We start from the raw sequence: 25,226 nt of genomic DNA on the forward strand, positions 1-25,226 counted from the left end.
GATTATCCTAGAATGGCCCAAGAGTTACTACCCTCTTTATGGACCATGCATCCCCTCTAGGATCACCATCCTTCCCCACTTGGAAATCACGTACACCTCCGAGCATCTCAAATATCCAAGCTGCTAACTGAACGCAGGTTACCTGTGCCATGGTTAGGACTTTATCTATCTATGTTATTATGTTTTTACAGTACATACTTAGATTTTGATAAATGGACTGCACAAAAGCTTACCCTTCCTGCACCTAGAATACAGTACAGAGTTTTGTACTGCCAAATTCATGAAATCATTTAGCAATTCTACCTGGAAAATGCTTATACAATTACATTTGAAAAAGAATAGTTTTTTTAAGACGTGCCTGTCAGCGCACTAGAAGACTATTATCAGTACAACTTTGTGTTTTTAAAATCATATGCAGCCTTTTTCTGGAAATCATCTCTCCTCTTTTAGCAGTGACAATAACTGCAGTAAGCCCCTGCCTGACTGAAGTAGACAGTAACAACATTAATTCTACTATTGTGACATGTTTGACTATAAACTTCCTGAGATGAATGTCCAGTAGACAGGTTAGCTATGGCACACAAAGTAGCAGAGGGGTAAACTTGATAACCTAATTACCCCTCTGGCTACAGCCAAATACTGTCCACTGTCAGAATAATGGATAGCGTGATCAAATACAAACACAAATCCCTGAATGTGAAACACTTTGCTGAATTCAGTTGTGCACTCATCAGCCATGTCTATGAGTAATACTGAACTTCCTGTGTGTACTGGCAAAAAGAAATTCTTTGACTTTCCAGTAGTAGTAACATGTTTAGTTTTTACTTTTGTCTACTTTTAAATGTATAAACATTCTATGATTCCACGATTGCTAGTAAACACGTTTTTAATCGATTCTGTCATTCAAATGAGGTATCAAGGCTAACAATCAGGATTATATACAATTCTACAGAAAAAAGTAGTTAAGTTAAAGTGCTGAAACTAAATTACTTTACAATAAAAAAATGCTGAAACATGTTACCCTAAGAGAATACCCACAATTCTGTGCTTCATTAGCTTGCAGTGGATCCAGCCAACTGAAACCGCATCAGCATTCCTACAAGTGCTATTTTGACACCTTTCACCTTTCTTACTCCAGTGCAGTATAACCTTACAGTATGGGGAAGTGTCAGGACGTTGTAAAATCAACCTATTTTTCCTTCTCTATGGCTAACCTGTGAGTAGAATAAGCAGTAAGGATATGAGAGGCACAGTGTCTCCACACTGGGGTGCAGAGGGGTGACTTCCTACAAAACAGTTTATTTACACTATTCTGTTTCTGTGACACTATGGCGTGGCATCATTATGCAAGTTTTTTATGTATTTCAAGTCCTTTGATTTTGCAGTGAATTTGTAGATGACAAGTCATGCCTTTGAGCATGATTCTGTTTAATCATGTCACAAGCCAGCGAGAAGTATTTGGTATTGCTATAATTTGTTCAAAAGTTGTAGATCCAAGAGTTTGTACCTTTTTTTTTAAAGACCAATTATTTCCCTTTGTATGCCTTGAATACCAATGGCATTTGAAATTTTAATTGTACGCTCTTGGAAAATAGAACCTTGCTTACATGTCCTTCAGTTACAATGCAGATGCAAACACAATTGAACTGCTACTACATAATGGTTTCAGAAAAGAAAGCTATAACTGTTATGTAATTTCACCTTTTGTGTGCATTTAATCATCACTTACTTTGCTACTACAATGAAAATGTAATTTAAAAAGAATGCCCAGAATGGTACATTATGTAAGAAAACACTTTTGGAAATAATTAAAAAGGACAAGAGAAAAAATAGAAATAAAAATATATACTTTACAATATTCTTCTTTCCTAAATATCGAAAATGTTGAAGACATAACCTGAAAAAGAAAACCACATTTCCCTTTTAGTTGCCATAAGAACTAACATCAATAATAGATAGCATGTTGCATTTTCAATGTTATTGTGCTTATCTGGTTCCATGTATACTCTTTAGACTAATAAGAACCACCTCCTAAGATATGCATATCAGACATTTTACCTTTCTTCTTACAGACATACTCGTACACAGACAAAGGATCCATGTTTGGATTAGAAAAACATGCATATGCATATGTACAGATATTCATTTATGTTTTATCTGTTACTGAAATTTTACAATGAATGCACCACTAAACGTTCATATCATAATACAAGAAGTAGCCAGCTTCATTGGCACAGAAGGATAAAGCACTGGCTGTGATCCAGATGACCAGAGATTGAATAGTGTCTCTGGTGCCTATTGAACCAACAGGAGGTGGAAAAAGAATGAAGCTGCATATGTACGTCTGGCTCATGTGGACATTAGAGTCACAGAACAGCAAAAACAGACAGGCTTGTTTGCTGGTTGGAGGCACTCCTTCCCCTATATGTTGTGTGGTAATGCTCCTCATACATTTTCTATATACCTCTCAACAATACCCATAATCTCTTCCTGCTTATCTCTTATTATACCACTCTCATGTTGTCTGTTCATCTTTCCCAAAACCCTTTAACCTCTTTCCATAAAAAGGTAACATCTACACCATTTTACCTTTAAGGAAAAAAAAAACAATCACTTTAACCCTTTTATTATTACACTTATATAGGATTTCTCTTCCTCATTAAATTCCCCATTTCTTTTTTCTTTTAACAGTCTCTCGCATTGTCTTTTTAACTGCTCACTTGGCTCTTTCTTCTTCCTTCTTTTGTTTGTTCTTATATTTATACTACCTACTGGAATGACCAGTCTCTGTAAAATGATCATATAGACAAATGATCTCCAAATAGCTGTCTTCTTTCCTCCCTCATTCTTCACCTTTTCACCCATCAGTCTCTTCAACCCTCCTTTTTAATAACACATGAGCTGAAAACTTTACAACTTTCACACCACCCATCATCCTCTTTATCTTCTGAACATACGATAAAATCTACTTCTATTCTCATATTGCTTGTCTTATATATACTTCCTATCATTCCTCAACTTAAATTTTCCAGTTCTTGCCATCATCTTCTTTATTAACATAACATCTTGAGATAACTTACCTTTTTCTTTCTGCAAATTACATTTAATTTTGCCTACTAGTATAATACATACATTTACTATAACATACTTCTTCGGCTCATTAAACATAATTTTCCTATTTCCTATTTTTGTAAACACACACAAAACAATTACTCTCACTGGCCATCTCATCCTCCTCCTCATCATCACGAACTCCCTTTTCACATTTTCTACACAGAGCCGGGGTAACATCTCGACTGTTGCTCTCTCTGTCTATCTCTCTCTCTCTCTGTCTCTCTCTCTCTCTCTCTCCATCTCTCTCTCTCTCTCTCTCTCTCTGTGTATCTCTCTCTCTCTCTCTCTCTCTCTCTCTGTCTCCCTCTCTCAGTATCTCTCTCTCTCTCACACTCTCTCCCCCTCTCTCTCTGTCTCCCTCTCTCAGTCTCTCGCTCTCTCTCCCTCTCTCTCTCTCTTCAGTGCCATTCTCCTACCTTCTTCAACAGCCATGCTTAACTGCCACTGGTCTTCTCTCACACAATCAATCCACTTCTTTGCTGGACACCCTTGTTTCCTCTTGCCTTATTTCTGTCTGTTCCAAATCACTTCTGCCTTTCTGCACATATGCCTCAACCACTGTAATTTATTCTCTTTTACCTTCTTTGCAATTGGAGCTACTTTGGCTTCTGCTCTTATGTCATCACTCCTTTGTCTGTCCCACAATGTGCTTCCTACAACCCATCTCATGCATGTCCTCTCCATCACCTCTAGTTTCCACAACTGCTCTGCCTTTAATGCCCATGTTTTTGTACCATACAGTAGTACTGGTCACACCACTGTTTTGTATGCCTTAGTTTTCAGATTATTTGGCATTCTTCTATAATATACTACACCTGACACTCTGTGCCAGTTGGCTGCAGCCCCTATGGTTCTAGCTTTGACCTCCTCATTCAGACTTCCATTCTCCTCAACCACCTCTCCAAGATAAATGAAGGTATTAATCTGTTCCACTAACTTTCTTTCTATCTCATTTCTCAACTTCTTTTGATTCCCCCCATTTGCTGCAATTACAATTGTCTTATCTGTATTCAATTTCATACTATGTGCCTTCAGTTTTGCATTCCATTTCGCTATCCTTTACTGAAGTTCTTGCTGAGAGTCTGCCTGTAAAGCCACATTGCCTATAAACAACAACTTTTTTGATCTGTCCCCTGCAACCTGTTTGCTAATATAGTCCATCAAGAGTATGAACAGCAGTGGGGTCAGAGCAGAAACCTGATGCACACCCACTCCTACTGAGAATCCTAATGTCAGTCCAAACACTGTTCATATTTGAGTCACTGGGTCCTTGTACATAGCACTGAACTGATTCTGCCAATGGTTCTGGCACTTTGAACCACGGCAAGACTGCCCAGATCAGATTTCTTGGGACCTTGTCATATGTTTTCTCCAAGTCTAGGGATGCTCAGCTGGACTCTTTCCTCATTTCTAGCTTCTTCTCAAGTATTTGTCTCGCTGCAAACATTGGGTCAGTTGTGTTGCATCCTGAGCTGAATCCAAACTGCTCATCTCTCATCTTACTTTCTACTGCTCTGCATATTCATTTATCAGTCACCATCTCCAGAATGTTAATGCAGTGTGACAGGTGTTTAATGCCTCTGTACTCCCACAGTTGTTAATGTCCCCTTTGTTCTGGTACACAGGCTCTATTATGCTTCTTCTCTAGTCATTCAGGATACACCTTTGTCTCCATACAGCTACGAATACCCTCAAGAGCCATTTTTCCCTTATCTCACCCAAAATCATTAGCATATCTTCTATGACTTAATCTGAGGTTGCTGCTTTCCCTGACTTCATTTTTCTTAGTGCTGTTCACACTTCTATGGTGGCGTCCTCCTATTCTTTCATTGTTGGCTATGTCTGAGGCAGTACAGCTTCTGTGGGGTTCTCTTCATTCAGAAGCTGCCAGAAGTACTCCTTCTATTTGCCTTTGATGTCATGTGGGCTGATGAGCAGCTTGTTGCTAGTCTATCTTCTTTATTTTTCTGTTTTTACCTTGGAACCTAATATTGTTTTTTTACCTCACTGGCTTCATCTTCTGTCCCTTATCACACATCAGCACTGTCCCTTAAACCACCACTATAACATCCTATACCTTAATATGCACAATTTTACTAACACCTTAATTCCCTTATATGCAATGAGAAACAATTCACTCTAATTCCCCTGCCTAACATACCTTCTCCTAAAACCATCAAAGACTTTAGACATATTTATAGTCTTTGCCCACTTGCAAAAATATTTTAAAAATATCCTGTACAAATAAATAATGAAAGACACTGACAGCTTTGGCTTGCAATTGGACAAAATGCCATTTTATAAAAGCATTCAGTACCACGATTGCTATACTTAATGAAAATGGCTTCATTTTTTGCAGCTATAATGATGGTCTGGTCACTGCTGGGATATTTGTAGATATGACTTGGGCAAATGAAACTGTTAACAGCAATATTCTTCTTATGAAACTGAAAAAAATAATTCTGGGTACAACATTATCAAGTGGCTACAAAGATACCCGGAGAACAGAATATTCCAAGTCCATACTAACAACCTCTTACCATCGCTTGGCACCCTAAACATTGGGGTGCCACAAGATTCATTACTGGGTCCCATTCTGTTTTCAGTATTTTATTAATGATCTTACAGATGACCTGCTCCCACCCCTTAATGTCATACTGTATGCAGATGTTTGTTTATTATAAGTCAGTAATTGCCCCTCTGATTCCAGAACAAAATACAACACACAATCTAATCTCTGCAAATGGGTTGCTTGCTATCACCTTCTAATTAAACACAAAAAACTAACCTTATTACAGCCCCTTCAAAACTCCATCAGCTACATCTTCTTAATATCACTGATATCACAACAACATCATACTCCTTGTTTATGAATAGAAATACCCAGGACCGAACCCTGATTCTTCTCTAATATTTTCAAATCATACAGACAAAACAAATAACACAGCACTATCTCAACTTAAACTGTGCTACATAATATCTCATTTACCCTCCCCTTCAGCCCACTAACACAGCACTATCTCAACTTAAACTGTGCTACATAATATCTCATTTACCCTCCCCTTCAGCCCACTAACACAGCACTATCTCAACTTAAACTGTGCTACATAATATCTCATTTACCCTCCCCTTCAGCCCACTAACACAGCACTATCTCAACTTAAACTGTGTTACAGAATCTCTCATTTACTCTCCCCCACTTTTCATTAGCCCATGATTTTCTTCTCTCTGAATTGGAATATGGTCTTTCTCTGACTACCTTTTACTTAGCACAAACTTCCCAAAGATGTCAAATCACAGAAAACAAAATGTTCTTATTTGCCCTCTTTGCCAACCGCATATGTCGCCATTGTATATTTCCTACAATGAATACAATAGCTTCCAGCCACTGAAAGGTCAACTTATCTTCTAAGTACGCTTATTCATAAAATAATAAACAGCGGTTACTGCTTACCTTTGAGACAGGAATGACCTAACCAAGACCAAGTTTCCTTCCTAAGAAGCTCCTCAGAGAAAGCTATCACATTAAGCAGATCTTCATATAAAATTGCTACTGGAGAATGTGCTTTCTCCTGTCTAGTCCTGGCATTTTGAGGCAGACTCTCACCAGAATTAAGGGGCCTAATCTCTCACTGAGTTCACAAAAGCCTTCTTAGAACACTTTCACAAAGCAATTGCTTTAACTTTACCATTTGCTGTGAAATGGCACAACAACTCCAGCAAGGCAGTCACAGTGAAATGGTGAATTCTCATATCAAGCTACTTCCAAAATAACAGTCTTTCCCTGCTTGTCATCCTAGATGTTGTCCTGCTTGTTTCCTAAAATGCTGAAATTCAAAACTGACTTTATGTATGCACTGTAAATATTGTAAACAAATTTGGTTTTACTATTCTCTCTACCTCTGCAACATTTCTCTATATATAAGACTGTAATAAGCATAAGGATCTGCAACAGTCATATTTGTTCTGAAGACCTTTTAAAAACATTTGATTTTATATTTGTTCTTATGTACTGTTTGCTTACTGATTATTTATCTTGTTTGTTTTTCTTTCTGTAATTTCAGGTCATGACTGAAATGGGTCTTTGGACCAGCTCATCTACTCACTTATAAAACAGTAAATAAATAAATAAATAAACACCATAATACCAGAACATGCATTTTTGCCTGGAGTCCACACAGTTTGCCTCCACTAGAATAATTTTAACATTTCTCTTTTTTTTCTACTCACCTCATATCTGATAAAAGTATTATATCCACTGCCATTCTCTTATTTCATTCATATCCACCATTCTTCAAACTATTCAGCCTCACTGACACCATTTTAATATCAGCCATTTCATATTTTTGCATTTTTCACACCATTTCAACTATCTTTGTCTTGTCCTTACCCTAGCCCCTATTGATGTAGCAACTTTTTTCTCAGACCCTGTTTTTACCTCTCCTCCGTTGCCTTCGTAAGTACCAACAGCTGAAACTCTATTCCCCATCTGAATCCCACGGCGTTTTTTCTTCTTTGCAATTTCCACTTCTTCTCCCATACCAACACGTTTTCACATTCTTGCAAGTTTTCTAACATTTCCTTTATTTCCTTGATCTCACCTTTATGTACCTCATACCTCTCTTCCATTTCCATCATATTTACTATCGTTCTCCCCCCCACTTCTTCATTTTCATCTTCACTCTCTTTTCTTTTATCTACTAGTAACAATCATAATGGTCTTCACTGCCACATTGCCTACACATATGTTTTACAATTTCTTGCGTAATGCCCATGTTTTCCACACTGCCCACACATTCTTTTATGACAGTTGTGCAGCAAGTATGACCAATCCCCCCAGAATGGCTTTAGTTGATCCCAATTTTTATCACTTCCTTTCTTCCCATTTACCCTTATGCCATTTGAAATATGTTAGATTTTGTTTCCCTCAATACTCATTGCAACCCAAACTTCCCACACACCCATCCACACTTTCATATCACCAATCATATTTTTTTAACTTGTGTACATTTTGATACAAGTTTTCAAAGATTTTCAAACAACATTTTCAATTCCCCCTTATATACTTCAGTTACAACGCTTATTTCCTCTTTAATTGCATGCTTAACACAGCCCTTCCTGGAACTTACAAAATGGCTTTCATCCATTAGTATAAATCATAATGGCCCTCACTGCCATGCTTCCTACACATAAGTTTACAATTTGTAGTGGGATGCCCATGTTCCCCACACTGCTCACAACTTCTTTTATGACAGTTGTGCAGCAAGTATGACCAACCCCCCCAAAAAAAATGGCTTCAGTTGACCCTAATTTTTATCACTTTCTTTCTTCCCATTTACCTTTATGCCATTTGAAATATGTTGCACTTCATTTTCCTCAGTACTCATTGCAACCCAAAACCTCCCACACAACCATCATGTATCACATTTATTTAACATTGCGTACATTTTGATGCATGCTTTCAAAGATTTTCAAACAACATTTTCAATTCCCCTTCATTACCTTCACTCACAACAGTAATTTTCTTTTTAAATGCAAGCTTAACTTTTGAAACAGACACAGCCCTTCCAGAAAATTAAAAAAAAAACTTTCCCTTCAAATTCATTTACAAATCTTTCTGATTGCAGAAAAGATCCAAATGTTACATCATGCAAAGTTTTATTACCTAAATGAATTAAAGCCTTTATATATTTTGTACCAAAACCTAAGGGAAAATCACGTCGCCCCATAAATTATACTATTAAAAGACTGCTCTTTTTTATTTGACTATTACCACTGCTTACTTTCTGAACACTGGATTTTCCTCACTCTGCACTCTGTAGTTCTCTAACTCCTTGTAGTTTTCTATTGAATCTCTATTCTTCTAATTTAATTTTATGAAAAGTGGCAAAGTGCAGCATTATCTCATCATAGTATTTCTGTTGTTGTTTGTCACATGGTTTAGACCATGCTTTAGACCACATAATCTGAAATTATTGCTGTATTGTATGGCTGCCTTGTTGCTAGAAAGTGTCCTCAAACCAGTCAACCTATCCAGTCAACAAACAAATGATTGGATGAACAAGCCAATAAATGAATACATATATAAACAAACAAATGAGCACATATTGACAGATTTCAGCCACTTTATGGCTCAAATGCAGTAATAAAGTGAGGCTGGCATGATGGTAAAGCCAGAAGTCTTCAACACTGCATTTCAGTGCTCAGACATGCAGACATGTGTAGGCTGGGCAGTGTGAGCCACAACAGTGAAACATATACACAAATTTGCTATATGATTACCAAACACAGATAGTGTTTAACTGGACGTCACTGAAATATCTGGTAAAAGCCCCTGCTACACTTCTGACCTCAGTGTTACACCTCTGTTTTGACCTTCTAGCAGTTTATTTCATGTGGTTAGCAGATCAGTCTCCCACTGATCCAAAGCACATTTACAGAGAAAACCTCAGAGAGTAAAACTACACTGGTAAAAAAAAAAGAAAGAAAAAGAAATAGATACAGCATTAAGAGTACCCAATCAACTTGAACACTATGCTTTAGGAAGAAATTGTGGAGTACTCATACTGAAGCCATATGAACACAGTAATAACAGGCTGCCATGACCCAGAGGCTAGAATCGTACACCATATCACAAAGACAAGAAGCAGTAGCCCTAGACACTGCACCACTGTGCTATGTCATTACTTTTCATAGGTGGATAGAATAATTCTGCATCTCACCTGAGCTGTATAGTGCATGCTGCCAAAAATAAGGCTAACAATACCAAGGACTTTCTTTTTCTGTATCTAAACATCTAATCCATAACTGCAAAGGGGAGCATACCTCTCAGCTTATTAAAGTAAGAATTCTGGAAAAAACAAAAATAATGGAAGGACAACAACACGATTAGGAAGAGACTTTAAATATTGCTCCTGTATAATTAGAATGCTGTTAGAATAACATGTAGTTTTTGAAGAATATGAAGCCTGAAACTGAAATTTCTGCCTTTATTATTGACTACAATCCTCAATAATTTTCCGGAAGACCACATATTTTAGGACGAACTGTCCACAAATATGACTAAAAAATGTAGACATTCAGTGTAATTTTTGAACAGTTGAGACGTATATATAGGGGTACAACTTAGTCCCCAAAGGATTTTCTTACAATTTACAGAATCATAACACTAAAAACATGAAAATGAAAGTACCTAAAGCACATCATTGTGAATAATGCTGAATTTGAACCCAGAAACACTTCAGAAGAAAGTCTGCATAATACTGAGTGCCGTTCGTCTATTCAGGATAAAATAGATGAACTTCTATGGGTTCTGTTCAAGTGGCTTTATTATGTACAAACATATCAGAATTGAGGCTTAATAACTTTAACTTAGGTACACTTGTAAACAAACTAGCTGTCACACTCATACATGCTTGCTCTCAGGCTGCACTCAAAATGGCACTGAGGCTAGCATATGCTTGCTATTTATATGCACGTGCTCTCCTTGGAAACACTTCTTAAAGGTACAACACACACACACATGCACACATGCACACACACACACACACACACACACACACACACACACACACACACACACACACACACACACACACTATTCTACAACCTCCCTCTTTGAAAAATGAGTCATGCAATATTGTCAACATTGACTGACATGCAATTCATGCAAATAATTCCTTGTCATGCAATTATACAGCACTAAATACATGTAGACAATTATGTCCAGGTTGCTGTGTATTTCACACTAAGTCTGGAAATACAAACAAATCATGTGACATAGAAATTGCAAATAGGTCTAGCAATCGGGACTGTCTCTGCTGAATGTTCAACTTTGGGGACATCAGGAATGGAAATAGAAGTTAAGACACGTTCTGCAATAGAACATTGTCTGGATTGCTCTGAGATCTAGAGTCTGTATCACAGGAACAGTGCTGCGATATCGATTCTGATATAGGAAGAAGATGTCTGCAATTTCTCCTGTACTTCCACACCCTCAGATTCTATGAAGTAGGATCTCGGCTTAGCACATATACCTGTTAATTGACCAATCTGGTTGAAAACTTTCGTTGTTTGCATCCTCACTGTCTCTCCTTTCAATGGATGAAGAAATCTGCTCAATTTATCACAGATGGACTTCTGGAAAGAATGCTTTCTAAATATTTGATTGTTCTGTTTTTCTTTTCTTTAGGCCTCAACAAACTGGAACTGATAGGCAATGTTGTTCTGGTTTGCCTAAATGGAAGTTTCTGAGCAGGTGAGCCAAGTATATCATCACGGGGTATTTTTCTGAGATTGAGTAAATTCAAAAATACATCAGTATTATCATGCTTTGACTTCTCTAGTAATTGCTTCTTTGTACTCTGTACTGCACATTCAGCTAGTCCGTATGACTATGGGTATTCTGGAATAATAGTAACATGTGCAAAGTCCCATTATTTTGCAAATTTCTGAAACAAATGACTGGTAAATTGGGTACCATTGTCAGAAATAACTGTGTAGACTACCATGGACTGAGAAATGACATTTGAGCTTGGTGATAATAGTGGTGGATGCTAGGTTAGGTAGTAAACAGATCACAAACCAGTTCAAATAAGAGTCTACCAACACTAAGTAATGTTGATTGTTCCACTCGAATATATCAGTGGCTACTGTTGACCAAGGTAGTTTAGGAATTTGACTTAGCTGAAGTCATTCTTTCTGCAAATACATTTTAGTACTATTGCATACTGAACAAGAAGAAAGTACTTTATTAACATCCAACAATAAAACAAGAAAGTGATTCCACAGCGGAATATTTTATTGAACAGAATAAAACAAGTTAAAATTTGAATAAAATAATAAGATGAGCGCTTTCAGCCTTAGGCCTTCATCAGATCTGTAAGCATTCTTTATCAACATCTTTTGCTAGAGAAGGCCAAAATACTAGTCCTCTCACCCTTCTTTTGGTAGATTCAGAACCTGGGTGACCATGATGCAAATTCTGGATATATTCACATTGTAAGGAAGCAGGAACAACAATTTTAGGACCTTGGAAAATAATGCCATCTTCCATCAACATTTCATCTCTGTAAGGAAAATAAGTTTGCACTTCAGGTGGTACACTAGATTGCTTTGACAGCCATCCAACATTAATGAAGTGGTTTAGCTTTTGCAAAATTGGATCAGCCTTTGTATGACCTCTCAGCTCATCAAGTCTCGTGGCAGAAAAATTACACACTTACATGATATCAAAGTCAAAATTCTCTGTTTGAAAGTGTTCCATAGTATTTCTGGGTGATCTGGATAAGGTACCAGCCAGATAAAGAAGTATGCCTTTTGTATAGACCATTTTGAAGTTGTAAATTTGCAATTTGAGCATCATTCTTTGTAATCTCACTGGAGCTGAATGCATAGGCTTCTTTAAAATAGTGACTAGGGGTTGGTGATCAGTCTCAATCTGAATAGCTCGACCATAAATATAGTCATGGACCATTGAACATGCAAGTATTATTGCTAAAAGTTCTTTCTCAATTTGAGCATATTGCATTTTAGTTTGGGTAAGAGTTTAGATGCATAGGCTGCTAATCTGCCTTCATGAAGAATAACTGCACCAAAACCAAATTTTGAAGCATTTCAAGAAAAGGTTACTGGTTTATTAACATCATAGTACCTTAATGTAGGTGGGGTAGCAATTTTCTGCTTAAGGTCTTCAAATGCTCTCTGGTGCTGTTCCAAGCAAGACCATCTAACATTTTTGCATGTCAGCTCTCTCAAAGGTGCTATCAAGTCACTGAAGTCTGGTATAAACTTGCCTAAATAGTTGACCATACCAAGAAAACATTGTAGAGCTTGAACATTATCCAGTGCTGACATCTCAAGAATGGCTGCTTGCTTGGACGGGTGTGGTCGAAAGCCAGTGCTAATAAATAAATTACCTAAATATGTAACTTCTGGTAGTCTGAATTTGTACTTTAGAGGACTGAGCTTTAAGTTCACTTCATGTTCGCTGTCTAGAACTTTGTTAAGGTTTCTGTCATGCTCTGCTTCACCAGTACCTCCAACGAATAAATCATCTACTATTATGGCAGAAGGATAACCTGAAAAAATATGCTCCATTGCACACTGAAAGACTTCACTCACAGAATTTATTCCAAATGGCATCCTGAGGAATCTATATCTTCCAAATGGAGTACTGAAAGTAGTCAGTAATAAAGATTTGAGATCAAGCATCACTTGCCAAAATTAACTTTTTGCATCCAAAACAGAAACAATGGCATTCGGTATTAGGGCTGCAATTTCCTCGACTGTACGCATAGGATGATGCGGTCTCTTTAATGTTTTGTTCAAATCTCTTGGGTCAATGTATATTTTGGTTTAATTTGAGCATTTTTTGTGGGCTGCTGCCATTGACAACACCCATTCAGTAGGTTCAGTAACTGGACAAATTACACCTAGCTGCGCCATTTTAATGAACTGAGCTTTGACTTTATTCTGCATAGCTAACAGAACTTTTCTTGCCGGTTTGACCACCGGGTCTAACTTCATAGAATACACAACTGGAAGTTTGCCTAACTTGTCATCGAAAACATCAGCATACTCTGGGAAAATAGGTTTAGTAAAACTGGAACTAGGATCTGTGCTTATACGATGAACTTTTTTTGTAAAGGAAAACAGATTCATTCCCTGTCTCTGAGACCCAATAATGACTTCACAGGTCTTTGGACTACATAGAATAGTAAGTTGTAGCAGTTCCTAGCCAAACAACATGAAAGCACTACTGAGCCTTCGGTTTGAATTTCACCTCCATAAGCAGCAAGGTTTGCACAACTCACCACATTAAGTTGCTCACCAGCTCTCACCTTACCAAATGTGTCTGCTGGCATAACATTACACTGTGAACCAGTGTCTACTTTGAGCTTGGGTGTTTTATGGACAGTACAAAACACTTTGTTCTTTGCCAACAAATGTTGTGCATCAACCTTTTCACCAATTACTGACACATCATCTATGTAGAAAATAGGGTTGTAGCTCTCTCTATATGATCAACTTGCTTTTTTGAGTGACCTTTCTTTATAACTGTGAGGTTTACAAAACTTTTGAAAATGGTTCCATTTTTTACACTTGTGGCATTGCTAACCAAATCCTAAGCACTTTTCTCTTTTAGACTCATGACTGGCACCACCGTTGAGTGTGTATGCGTGTGTTCTTGTATGGGTGTGGGTAGCAGGAGGATGAGTAAAAAAATAAACATTCAGATACAACTCCAGCCTTATGGTTCTCCATCCATTTGATGAAGCAAAACACAAACACATCAATATGACTTTTCCAAAAAAAATCATAAATCAAATATGTTAAAACATTTCAATAAATCATATTACAAAGTTGTGGTGAGAACTTACTCTAAAATGTTGTAGAAATCAGATATCTCAGAATTAGGAGCCTTAAGCCAGCAGGACACAAGAGTATCTGAAAAAGATAAAAAATTGTCTTCCAGTTTAAAAGTTACATACAGATTCACCACTTGTTAAACGCTTTTGAATTACTTTCTAGAAGTGAAGTAGACAATATATAAAATAGCCTAAATTTCAAATGTTATGTAAACATTCCTCCTTATTCCATTGCTTCTAAGGAAACTTCTAAGACAATATCTAAACTGTCCACTCCTGCAGTCTGGTTCAGCAGTTCTATTTATCTCACATCATATCTTATACTGAAAGGTTATTATAGTCAATTCTGATATCAGACAAATATAAATATTTAAAAACAGATATTGTACTGATTAAAGGGCTGTGATTTTGCTCACTTTCAGATGTATTTAGCAAAAGTAAGGAGTATTATGGAAATATGATATTGGATCAACTGTATTAGAATCATACTTTATCATGGACACCTTTAAGGACCTTTAAGATAAGCAGTTACTTTTCTTTTTACCTTCTGATATTGTTTTCATTATATGAAGGAAACACATAATTAGAGTTCTAGTTTCATCTTGGTCTAGTTTGTCATATCGAAGGGCTGATCCAATCAAAGACAAGGGTCTTGTCACCTGCAACACAGAAATGAAATAGGACTAGTTAGGTAACCTAGATGATATTCCAATTCATTCACAATTCCCATTCATGTGATGCTGTTTGTAAAAGGTCATGTGATGCTGTTTGCAAAAGTGTACCTTCTCACAGACATCATTCTTCTCAGAGCTTTTTTCAGCTGCACTTGGGTTAGATTCAGTACTTGCAAGTGATACCCTGGATTCTTCGTGACTGGCAGTAGAAAGTGCTACTGAAGAAAAAGCTGTAAGCAAAACAACACAAAACACTTTAGCACAGAACACAGGAAGGGTACTATACTTATTTTAATAAAGTCAGGACAGTTATGTTTTAACAAAACATTTTATCTTATTTTTTGTTTTAAGTGTTGCAAGTTTGGGTAATAAATTGGCATGGTGAACAGCATTCCTGCCTCAAAGAGCATGTGTTCTCCAGTTCTGCTTTTCAGCTAGGGATGCCTTCCATGTAAAGTTTGCATTCCCATATGCCCATAAATACCTTTGCTAGGTACTACAGTTTCTTCCCACAGCCAAAAGACATGGTACAGATAAACTGGAGGCCCTCCAAACTGGTTATAGCTGTGCATGGTGTGTGACCTAACATTCGACTGGGTAACCAGCACCCATATATATCTATACATAGAGAGAGAGAGAGAGAGACAGAAAGTGATATGTCTATGCATGTGAATATATATATATATATATATATATATATATATATATATATATACATATATATATATACATATATATATATATACATATATATATATATATATATATATATATATATATATATATATATATATATATATATATATATGGGTCTACTGCTTTTCATCAAATACCACGTATTCGAAAAAGAGCAGTAGACCACTCAGTTACGCGAAAGTGCACTTATTCAAAAGTGCACTTTCACAAACTCAGCTTCTACGAATGGATCGCACCACAGTGGAGGACAGCAGGAAAGCATGATATGTCCTCCACTGTGGTGCGGTAGTCACGGACCTTAGGGTTAGGGCGCGAGTCATGGTAAGGGGATAGCCCTACTAGCTATCCCCTTACCATGACCTGTGCCCTAACCCTAAGTCGCCTAACCCAGGGTATACTGTGTGAGTTTGAAGTAGTGTATTTTTGAACTTATACAGCAGACCCATATATATATATATATATATATATATATATATATATATACACACACACACACACACACACACACACACACACACACACACACACACACACACGCACACAGAGACCTATATCTATCAACATTTATATATGTACTGTATATATGTATATACAGTGGATATAAAGTGCACATACCCTTGTTAAAATGCCAGGTTTTTGTGATATAAAGAAAATGAGACCACAATAAATCATTTCAAAACTTTTCCCACCTTTAATGTGACCTATAACCAGTACGATTCAATTGAAAAACAAACGAATCTGTTAGGTGAAAAAATACAAAAAAATAAAAAATATACAATAAGCTGTTTGCATAAGTATGCACACCATTAAACTAATACTTCATTGAAGCACCTTTTGCTTTAATTATAGCATTCAGTCCTCTTGGGTACACACCTACCATCAATTAAAGCGACCCTGATTAATGCCAAATAAAGTTCAGCTGTCCTAGTATGATTTTCCTGACATTTGTGCAGTTGCCTGCTACAGCAAAAGCCATGGTTCGCAGCGAGCTTACAAAGCATCAAAGGGATCTCATTGCTGAAAGGTATCAGTCAGGAGAAGGGTACAAAAAAATTTCCACAGCATTGGATATACCATGGAACACAGTGAAAACAGTAATCAAAAAGTGGAGAAAATATGGGACAACAGTGATGTTGCAAAGATCTGGACGTCCCTCCAAAATTGATGAAAAGACACAACAAGAACTGGTCAGGGAGGCTGCCAAGAGACCTACAGCAACACTAAAGGAGCTGCAGGAATTTCTTGCAAGTACTGGTTGTGTACTACATGCGACAACAATTTCCTATATTCTACACATGTCTGGACTATGGGGTAGGGTTGCAAGACGGAAGCCTTTTCTTACACAGAAAGCATCCAGGCCCGGCTAAAATTTGCAAAACAATACATCATCTCCCAAAAGCATGTGGGAAAATGTGTTATGGTCTGATGTGACCACAATTCCAAAAGGTATGTTTGGTACAAAAACAACACTTCTCATCACTAAAAGAATACCATCCCCACGGTGAAGCATGGTGGTGGCAGTATCATGCTTTAGGGTTGCTTTTCTTCAGCTGGAACTGGGGCTTTAGTCAAGGTGCTGGGAATTATGAACAGTTCCAAATAATAGCCACTTTTGGCCAAAAACCTTCAGGTGAAAGCTAGAAAGCTGAATATGAAGAGGAATTTTACCTTTCACAAGGACACATCCAAATCAATGAAAGAATGGCTTCACCAGAAGAAAATTAAAGTTTTGGACTGGCCCAGCCAGAGCCCAGACCTAAATCCAATAGGAAATATGTGGGGTGACCTGAAGAGGGCTGTGCACAAGAGATTCCCTCACAATCTGACAGATTTGGAGCGCTTTTGCAAGGAAGTGTGGGCAAATATTGTCAAGTCAAGATGTGCCATGCTGATAGACTCCTACCCAGGAAGACTGAATGCTGTAATTAAATCAAAAGGTGTTTCAACAAAGTATTAGTTTAAGGGTGTGCATGCTTATGGAAACAACTTATTGTACATTTTTTTATTTTTTATATTTTTCCCCTAACACATTTGTTTGTTTTTCAATCGAATTGTACAGGTTATAGGTCACATTAAAGGTGGGAAAAGTTTAGAAATGATTTATTGTGGTCTCATTTTTTTATATCACAAAAACCTGACATTTTAACAGGGGCATGAAAATAGGGTACCCCTTTCCAAAGCATATATGGGTTGAGTACATTTTCTTAATTGACAGATTGGTGGGATGGGGCAGCAAATTGAGGTCTGAGTACCAAATATGAATTTCCAGCTACACCCCTGATATATATATATATATATATATATATATATATATATATATATATATATATATATATGGATACTCTTCACAAGCTCGAAGTTTCAAAATTTCAAACTGCAAATGGTTGATACCATAACATCGAAGTTTTGAAACTTCAAATGTTTTTAATGGAGACTGCCATACAGCATGGAATAGGAAATTTTCAATTTTCCTCACTATAGTATGATCTCAGAGTTGGTATATTTATTACGCAAGGGGTGTGGGGGGTACAGAGGGGCTTGCTCCCTGCAAAATTGTAAAAAAAATGTTTTTGTTTTTTTATCACAGTTTTGAAGTTCCAAAACTTATGGTCCCGACCATTTGCAGTTTAAAGTTCAAGCTTGTAAAGTAGATTGTGTGTGTGTGTGTGTGCATGTATTCATATGTGTGTATATATATATATATATATATATATATATATATAGCATATATGGATCTAGGATGTTTGCTTGAATGAGCAAACATCCGAATCCATAATAACTGAACACACTTTAACGAAAGCACTTTTATCAAAAAAGCGCTTTCATTAAAGCGTGTTACAAAAAAAATAAATAAATAAAACACTACGTTTACATTTTAGCAGGGGGGCTTTGCTCTCTGCACCCCCCATGTGTGGGGCTGTGCCCCGCACACCCCCCCCACTTTAATATTCTCCCCCCGAGACCGCACTACAGTGGGGAAAAGGGAAATTTCCCTTACCCACACCGTAGTACAGCCTCAGCAACAGGCATACTTATGTAAAAGTGCTTCTTTGGTGAAAAGCACTTTCGCATAAGTATGCCCAGCACACACACACACACACACACACACACACACACATATATATATATATATATATGTATATATATATATATATATATATAGATATATATATATAGATATATATATATATGTGTGTATATATATATATATATATATATATATATATATATATATATATACACACACACACACACACACACACACACACGTGATAATAAGTGCCTTTGTACTCATTTTTTCTTCGGTATATACTTATGATGCAATCAGATACTTACTAGCTGGAGCTCATTTGATTACTAATGTTTCTGAACTATACACTACTTAATTACACATTTGGATGAGTTCTGATCATCTGTTGAATGTTTGATGCATTATACCACATCACTTCTACACACACTTTGTCCCATTGCTTCTGAATTACATTCAACCTTTTTCTCTGCTTTAACTGTGGATCATGTCCATATCCCACTTACAGACTAAAACATAAAAAGAAATGTTAGAATATATGGCCCTTTGGTCATCTGGAGTGTCTTCTTCCTAATTAAGTTTACAGATTTGGGCACTCTTATCAACTGTTCTCCCCTTTTTTTCAAATATACTCTCTTAGCATGCTTGATCTGACCAAACCATCAGGGAGTACAAGATTGTGTCCATCTCTACTGACCTGTAAATTCAGTTATCACTTGTTGCTTTTAAATGGACTCCATTTACTATCAACCTCTGTGAATTATTTGACTAACTTTTACTCTCTCACATTTGCTCTGGCATGCTGGCATGAGTTGGCATTTTGTTGGAATGTTATATAGCAATGTGGGGTATGCACTCACTTATTAGCAAGACTCTAATCAGTGAAATTACTCATTCAGTTGTCAGCTTTCTAATAATACCATGCAAATAAACCCTGTATGTCTGTGATATATTTACAGAAATGTTGTATGTATTTTCTTGGAGTGCTCTTTTTCGCTCCATGCAGATGATCATTGGATGAATACCAAACCAGCTGTAGTCTCTCCCAGGCTTGAACTGCTCCATGTCTGGGGTTGGGCAGCATCCTGTTGTTGCTGCAGAGTGTTTTTGTCATACTTCTAACTTCTTCCCTCCTTCTGTGTGCACTTGTTGAACCTCTGGGAGTGTGTATGGGATGGAGAAGTGCTGGCATATTGTTCCATCTCCACAATGACTTAAACAATGTCCCCTAGCTATTCCCAATTTAGAAAAGCCCCCAACCAGGAGGTGCATGCAAGCACACCCCCTCTCCCCAATGCGGACATGCTTTTCTGCCAGTGTCTTAGCCCCCCAAGCCACTAGTCAAACCTATATCACCTGGACCATATTCAGGGCTTTAGCTCTCTATGCCATGGTGTAGACACTAAATGTGTTTTTTTATAATATATGCAAATAACACTCATTATCTCTCAGACTATAGACTTTGGATACTAAATATCTTTGGCAGTGTTGTTTACCTTCATGTTTGGTATCAAATAATGCACATCACTGTTCCTGTCACCACTGTGATGCCCCTGCACTGGCCCAGTAATCAAGGAGCCTCAATCCTCATCACTAGCACCAGTGAGGGATGTAACACATGGGGAGGATGACAAGTACACACAAAGTAAAGTACAATTTCCGCTAACAGCACCTAGAGATCACAGTCAGTCTGGGGCTGGTTTCTCCCTTTCTCCAGATCCTCAAATAAGACTCTCCACTGGCACAGCTATAGGGTTAAGATCTCAGCTGAGGGGTCAAGCCAAGACCTCCAGCACCCTTTCTGCCAACCAGTGCTTCGTGTTCCTGCCCAGGTAGCTGACACACACACATTTTGAGATTTGATTTATATACAAATACACACACACACACACACACACACACACACACACACACACACACCTGAGGAAGGCTGACTAGCTATGCCCCCTTCTGCCCAGACTATAAGGTAGTTATCACTGCCACCAACCCCTACTTATCAGCTACTATAAAGGCCCTTACAAAGGGTGACCAATCCTACTGTATAATGTTACTATTATCCATGTGGTAAGTGTGACCAAGACTAAGGCTATTTAGGAGTGGCCTGTGCAATGTCACCAAATACATATGCAAGTAGTCTAAGTGCTTAAATATGTCACACAAATATCAGCCACAAAGATAGGTTTAAATATATTGAATAATAAATAATAAAAGAACAAGACAATACTCAAACAACATAGTAACTGCAGAGTTTAGATTCATAGCAAATATTTTCAAACGACATTACAGGACAGTCTCAAGTAAATATAGAAAACATCTAACCTAATCCTTACTATAATCCTATCTATATCTAAGAGAAATTACTGTACCCTAGACTTACTTACAGAGCAACAACAGGCATAAGTGTTAAATGGATGTTTCTAGGTCCAAGACAAGATACAAAATGCCCAGTCTATCTGAGAGAGTTTTTAAATTAATATCACATATTATTTCTGGGTTAGCCTGGCTGACATCACTCTTTGTCACCTGTCTTCAGTTCCCAGGTTAACAGAAACTTAACAAATGTAACATTTCTACATGAAAAATGCATATCTCTCAGATGTTTGCTCAGAAGTGGAAGTTGTAAAACAAACACTTTTACATTTAAAACCTAGTAATTATTTCTGTTTCAAGACAATAGGAAAGCCTCTAGCTCTATACACTGTGTCTGCTTGATGCACTGAAACTGAGATAACACAATCGTAAAACACTTTCAACTTATTTTCTTGAAGTTTTGCAAGTTAACTCTGTATGTTCCAGCTTTTACTATTAAAACATACATTTGCACAGGTATATAGTTTATATACATTTCTGTTCTTTTCCAGTAGGGTACACTGTGGTTACATTTTAGCTCAGTACTTTATACACACTTCTGCACCAGTAGTTTAATATACACATAACATATAGTTCTCTTACATTTGTAAGACAAGCATATGAATCATATTAATATTCACAAATTACATATGATTATTTAAAAAATTCCAGATAGCTGGACTGGCAGTATTGTCCTGGTGTAACATTTCTTCCCTCCCCAAAAACTCAAGCTAGTGTTTCAAGTGACCCTTGAGAAACATTGCTTGAGTGGGTTGAATCTATCTGGGAATACCTTACCACATTTTCTGTCTTGAGATTCCAGCTGCCTTGGCAGTGCTGACCCCAGTATCATGCTGCACTGTCCCATTATATGCCTGCAACCCTAGGCTCCACCATAGTAATTTGGGATTTCCCTGGCTGGTTGCCTGTAGCCATAGATCCCTCTCAGACTCCTCCTGCCTTGTACTGCAAATACTTAGCACAAGGGCTTCCCTATCATGGTAAGGTTTCATCATGTTAACATGGTAAAATCTGTGCCCCTGCCTCCTGCCTAGCAGTTCTACCATGAAGTTAACATCACTGACCTTCCTTACCACTTTGTAGGGTCCTCCCAAGCTGCCTGCAGCTTGTTGTGTCTGACAGGAATGAGGACCATTACCTGCTGCCCTACATTATACTCTTTAGCGCAAGCATTCCTGCCATACCAGACATTTTTCTGCTGTTGGGCTTCTGCCAAGCTCTCCTGGGCGAAGCCCATGAGTTCCCTGAGCCTTGTCCTGAGGTTTAGGACACATGCCACAACAGACTCCTTGTGGGATTCAAACTCACCCTCCCACTCATCTCGTATCAAATCTAGAGATCTCCTCACCCTATGCCCATACAGCAACTCAAAGGGTGAAAAACCTGTGTATAGTGGATTCCTGGGGAACCTCTCTGTAAGCAAACAACAGATGAGGCAAATATTTTTCTCAGGCCCTTTTAAACTGGTCTGCAAATGCCTATAGCATCATCTTGAGTGTAGAGTTTAACTTCTCAACAAGACCATTAGTCTGGGGATGATAGGAGGTGGTCTTTAGGTACTTCACACCACAGTAATTCCACAGACAAGCCAGCAGGTCTCACATGAAACTGGCACCTCTGTCAACCTACCCTACTAAAAATCTCTAACAAAGCATTTGCCACCTTTTCTGCCTCAATGAAGGACAGAGCCACTGCTCAGGGTATCTGGTAGCATAATCTATTACCACTAGGATATACCTTTTCCATGTGGAACTTGGGGTACTCAGAGGCTCCACAGTATCCATAGCTACCCTCTGAAATGTTTCCTCAATCACAGGTAAAGGCATCAATGGAGCTTTCACCTTGTCCCCTGCCTTGCCTAACTTCTCGCATTGCTCAAAGGTCCTGCAGTACCCTGTTACATCCCTGGAAATCCCAAGCCAATAAAAGTTCTTCATAATATGTCTTTTTGTATGTTTTATGCCCATACGACCTACATAGGGAATATCATGGGCTATGGCTAGAAGTGCAAGACAGTAGGCTCTGGGCATAACCAACTACTCTATTCTGTCACCTTCTAGCCCTCCTTCAGGGGTCCACTCTCTATACAGTAACCCTTTGTCCTGATATACAGATTCCCCCTTCCCTTGAGAATCAGGTGCCTCACTAGCTACCTCCATCAGGCCTTGTAATGTAGGGTCTCAGAGCTGAGCCTGTCTCAACTCTCTCTTTGCAACCCTTACCAGCTCCCCTTCTACAGGAGGTCTGGTATCCTCTGACAGTGGTACCTCACTGTCAGCCTGGGTACTACTACTCACCTCTGTCCTTGCAGTAACTCTGTCCAAGGGAACATCAGTACCCACAAGCAGCTTTGGCTCACCTTCAGTTTCACTGCTACAGGGCAGGTCACTCACTGAAGTAATCATGTCACCAGTACTGGCTGCAAGTGTATGTACTGTCTGGGTCTCCCCCAGGCTATCAGACCCACATGCTTGTCTCCAAGCCTGACTGCATGTAACTGCATGCACACAGGGTACAGCATTATCAAAACCATCCCCTATCAGGACATCTGCAGGGATATCCTCAAACACACCTACTTGTTTTCTTCCTTTTCCACCTTCCCAGTCAAGGTGAAGCCTAGCCAAAGATATTTGGAATGGGGTACCTCCTAAAGCTCTGACTGGAGTAGACTGCCCAAGCAAGTAGTGTTCCTCTGTAACCATTGCAGGCTTCACAATGGTTAGGTCAGAGGCTGTGTCTCTCTTAGCCATGGTCTCTTTCCTATCCACTAAGATAGGACATAACCTCTTTTAACTTGGTACCCTTGTTGTCTTGAGACAACTTACTGCTGGCATTTTGTCATTCCCCACTTACTGGCTCTCCCACTTTTTGTTCCCCACCTTGCCTCCATGGACAACTGTATGCTACATGGCCTCACTGGTTGCATTTAAAACATTTAAACCTTGGTCCTGGATGTGTACCTGGACTAGAAGCTTTCCCTGCTACTGGTGGACTCTGTTGGGGCAGTCTTGGCTGCCCACCATGGGTTCCCTTAGACTCATAAGCAGCACTGGGTGTCCCTTTCCTGTGCAGTATTGCCCTGCTTGCTAGGTATAGCTCTCCCATCTTCCTAAACTCATTTACAGTATTGCATTGTCCATCAGCTAACCAGATTCTCATGTCATCAGGCAAAGTGCTAAAGGCTTGTTCTCTTCCCTCACCAAAAGGTCTGCCAGCCCTTCAAAAGTGGTGATCTGACATCCACTCATCCACCTATGAAAATAAGGGCTTAGTTCAGCAACATATTCACACACACTTTCATCTGCCTTGCGTCTATGCTCACAAAATGTTTTCCTATAAGCTTCAGATGCTGACTTAAAACATTCTAGCAAACATATTTTGACTGTATTATAATTTAAGCAATCAGTATCAGACAGTTTAGACATTGCAGTTATAGCATTACCATGGAGTAAGGGGGTCAGGAACCATACCTAACCCCCTTGGTCAACATTATACTGTTTATCTACCCTTTTAAACTTATGAATGAAGCTATCAAAATTATCTCCCTCTGTAAATTGTGGAAAAAATTTACTGACCTTTGTTGCTTCTGGGGGTTGGTTACTATCTTCCCTATTACCTCAATGACTCTGGTGAAGAGTCAGCATCTCCTTTTCATGTTGCCTCTGCCTCTCATTCTCCTCAGTCTGCAGATGTCCCAGTCTCTCTAGTGCTCCTATTTCCAAACGCTTGGCCTCCAACTCAAGTCTCTTTAACTCCAGTTGGATTTTTAAGCTCTCTGTGAAAAGGCTGAGCTGTCCATTTTCTGACAGTTGCGTATCTCCACGGCCAGTCTGATTGTCCTCCTGGTTGCTATTCTGTGATGCAGCTGTGACTAAAGCTGCAATCATGTCTGCTTTAGTCAGGTTGGCATGCACCAGTCCTTTAGCCTGGCACATCTAGCCAACTGGCTCCTTGTCAGCTTGACATACTCCTTTG

At 38.4% G+C, this 25,226-nt stretch overlaps 1 protein-coding gene across 7 annotated transcripts in view; it reads right to left on the reverse strand.

The window, feature by feature from the left end:
- The window catches only part of DOCK10 (dedicator of cytokinesis 10), a 2,344,342-nt gene that overhangs the window by 434,350 nt on the left and 1,884,766 nt on the right, over positions 1 to 25,226 (reverse strand). For all 7 annotated transcript variants that reach the window (XM_044070265.1, XM_044070268.1, XM_044070269.1 and 4 more), the window contains exons 35-38: positions 15,266 to 15,387; positions 15,028 to 15,142; positions 14,496 to 14,562; positions 1,850 to 1,897 (exon numbers count right to left, since the gene is read on the reverse strand). In XM_044070265.1, the coding sequence (XP_043926200.1) occupies positions 1,850 to 1,897; positions 14,496 to 14,562; positions 15,028 to 15,142; positions 15,266 to 15,387 (352 nt within the window). The remainder of the gene's footprint in view (positions 1 to 1,849; positions 1,898 to 14,495; positions 14,563 to 15,027; positions 15,143 to 15,265; positions 15,388 to 25,226) is intronic.

Source organism: Protopterus annectens, chromosome 4.part1, assembly GCF_019279795.1.
Source record: "Protopterus annectens isolate FY-2018-M chromosome 4.part1, PAN1.0, whole genome shotgun sequence".
In the NCBI taxonomy this organism is placed as follows: Eukaryota; Metazoa; Chordata; order Ceratodontiformes; family Protopteridae; genus Protopterus; species Protopterus annectens.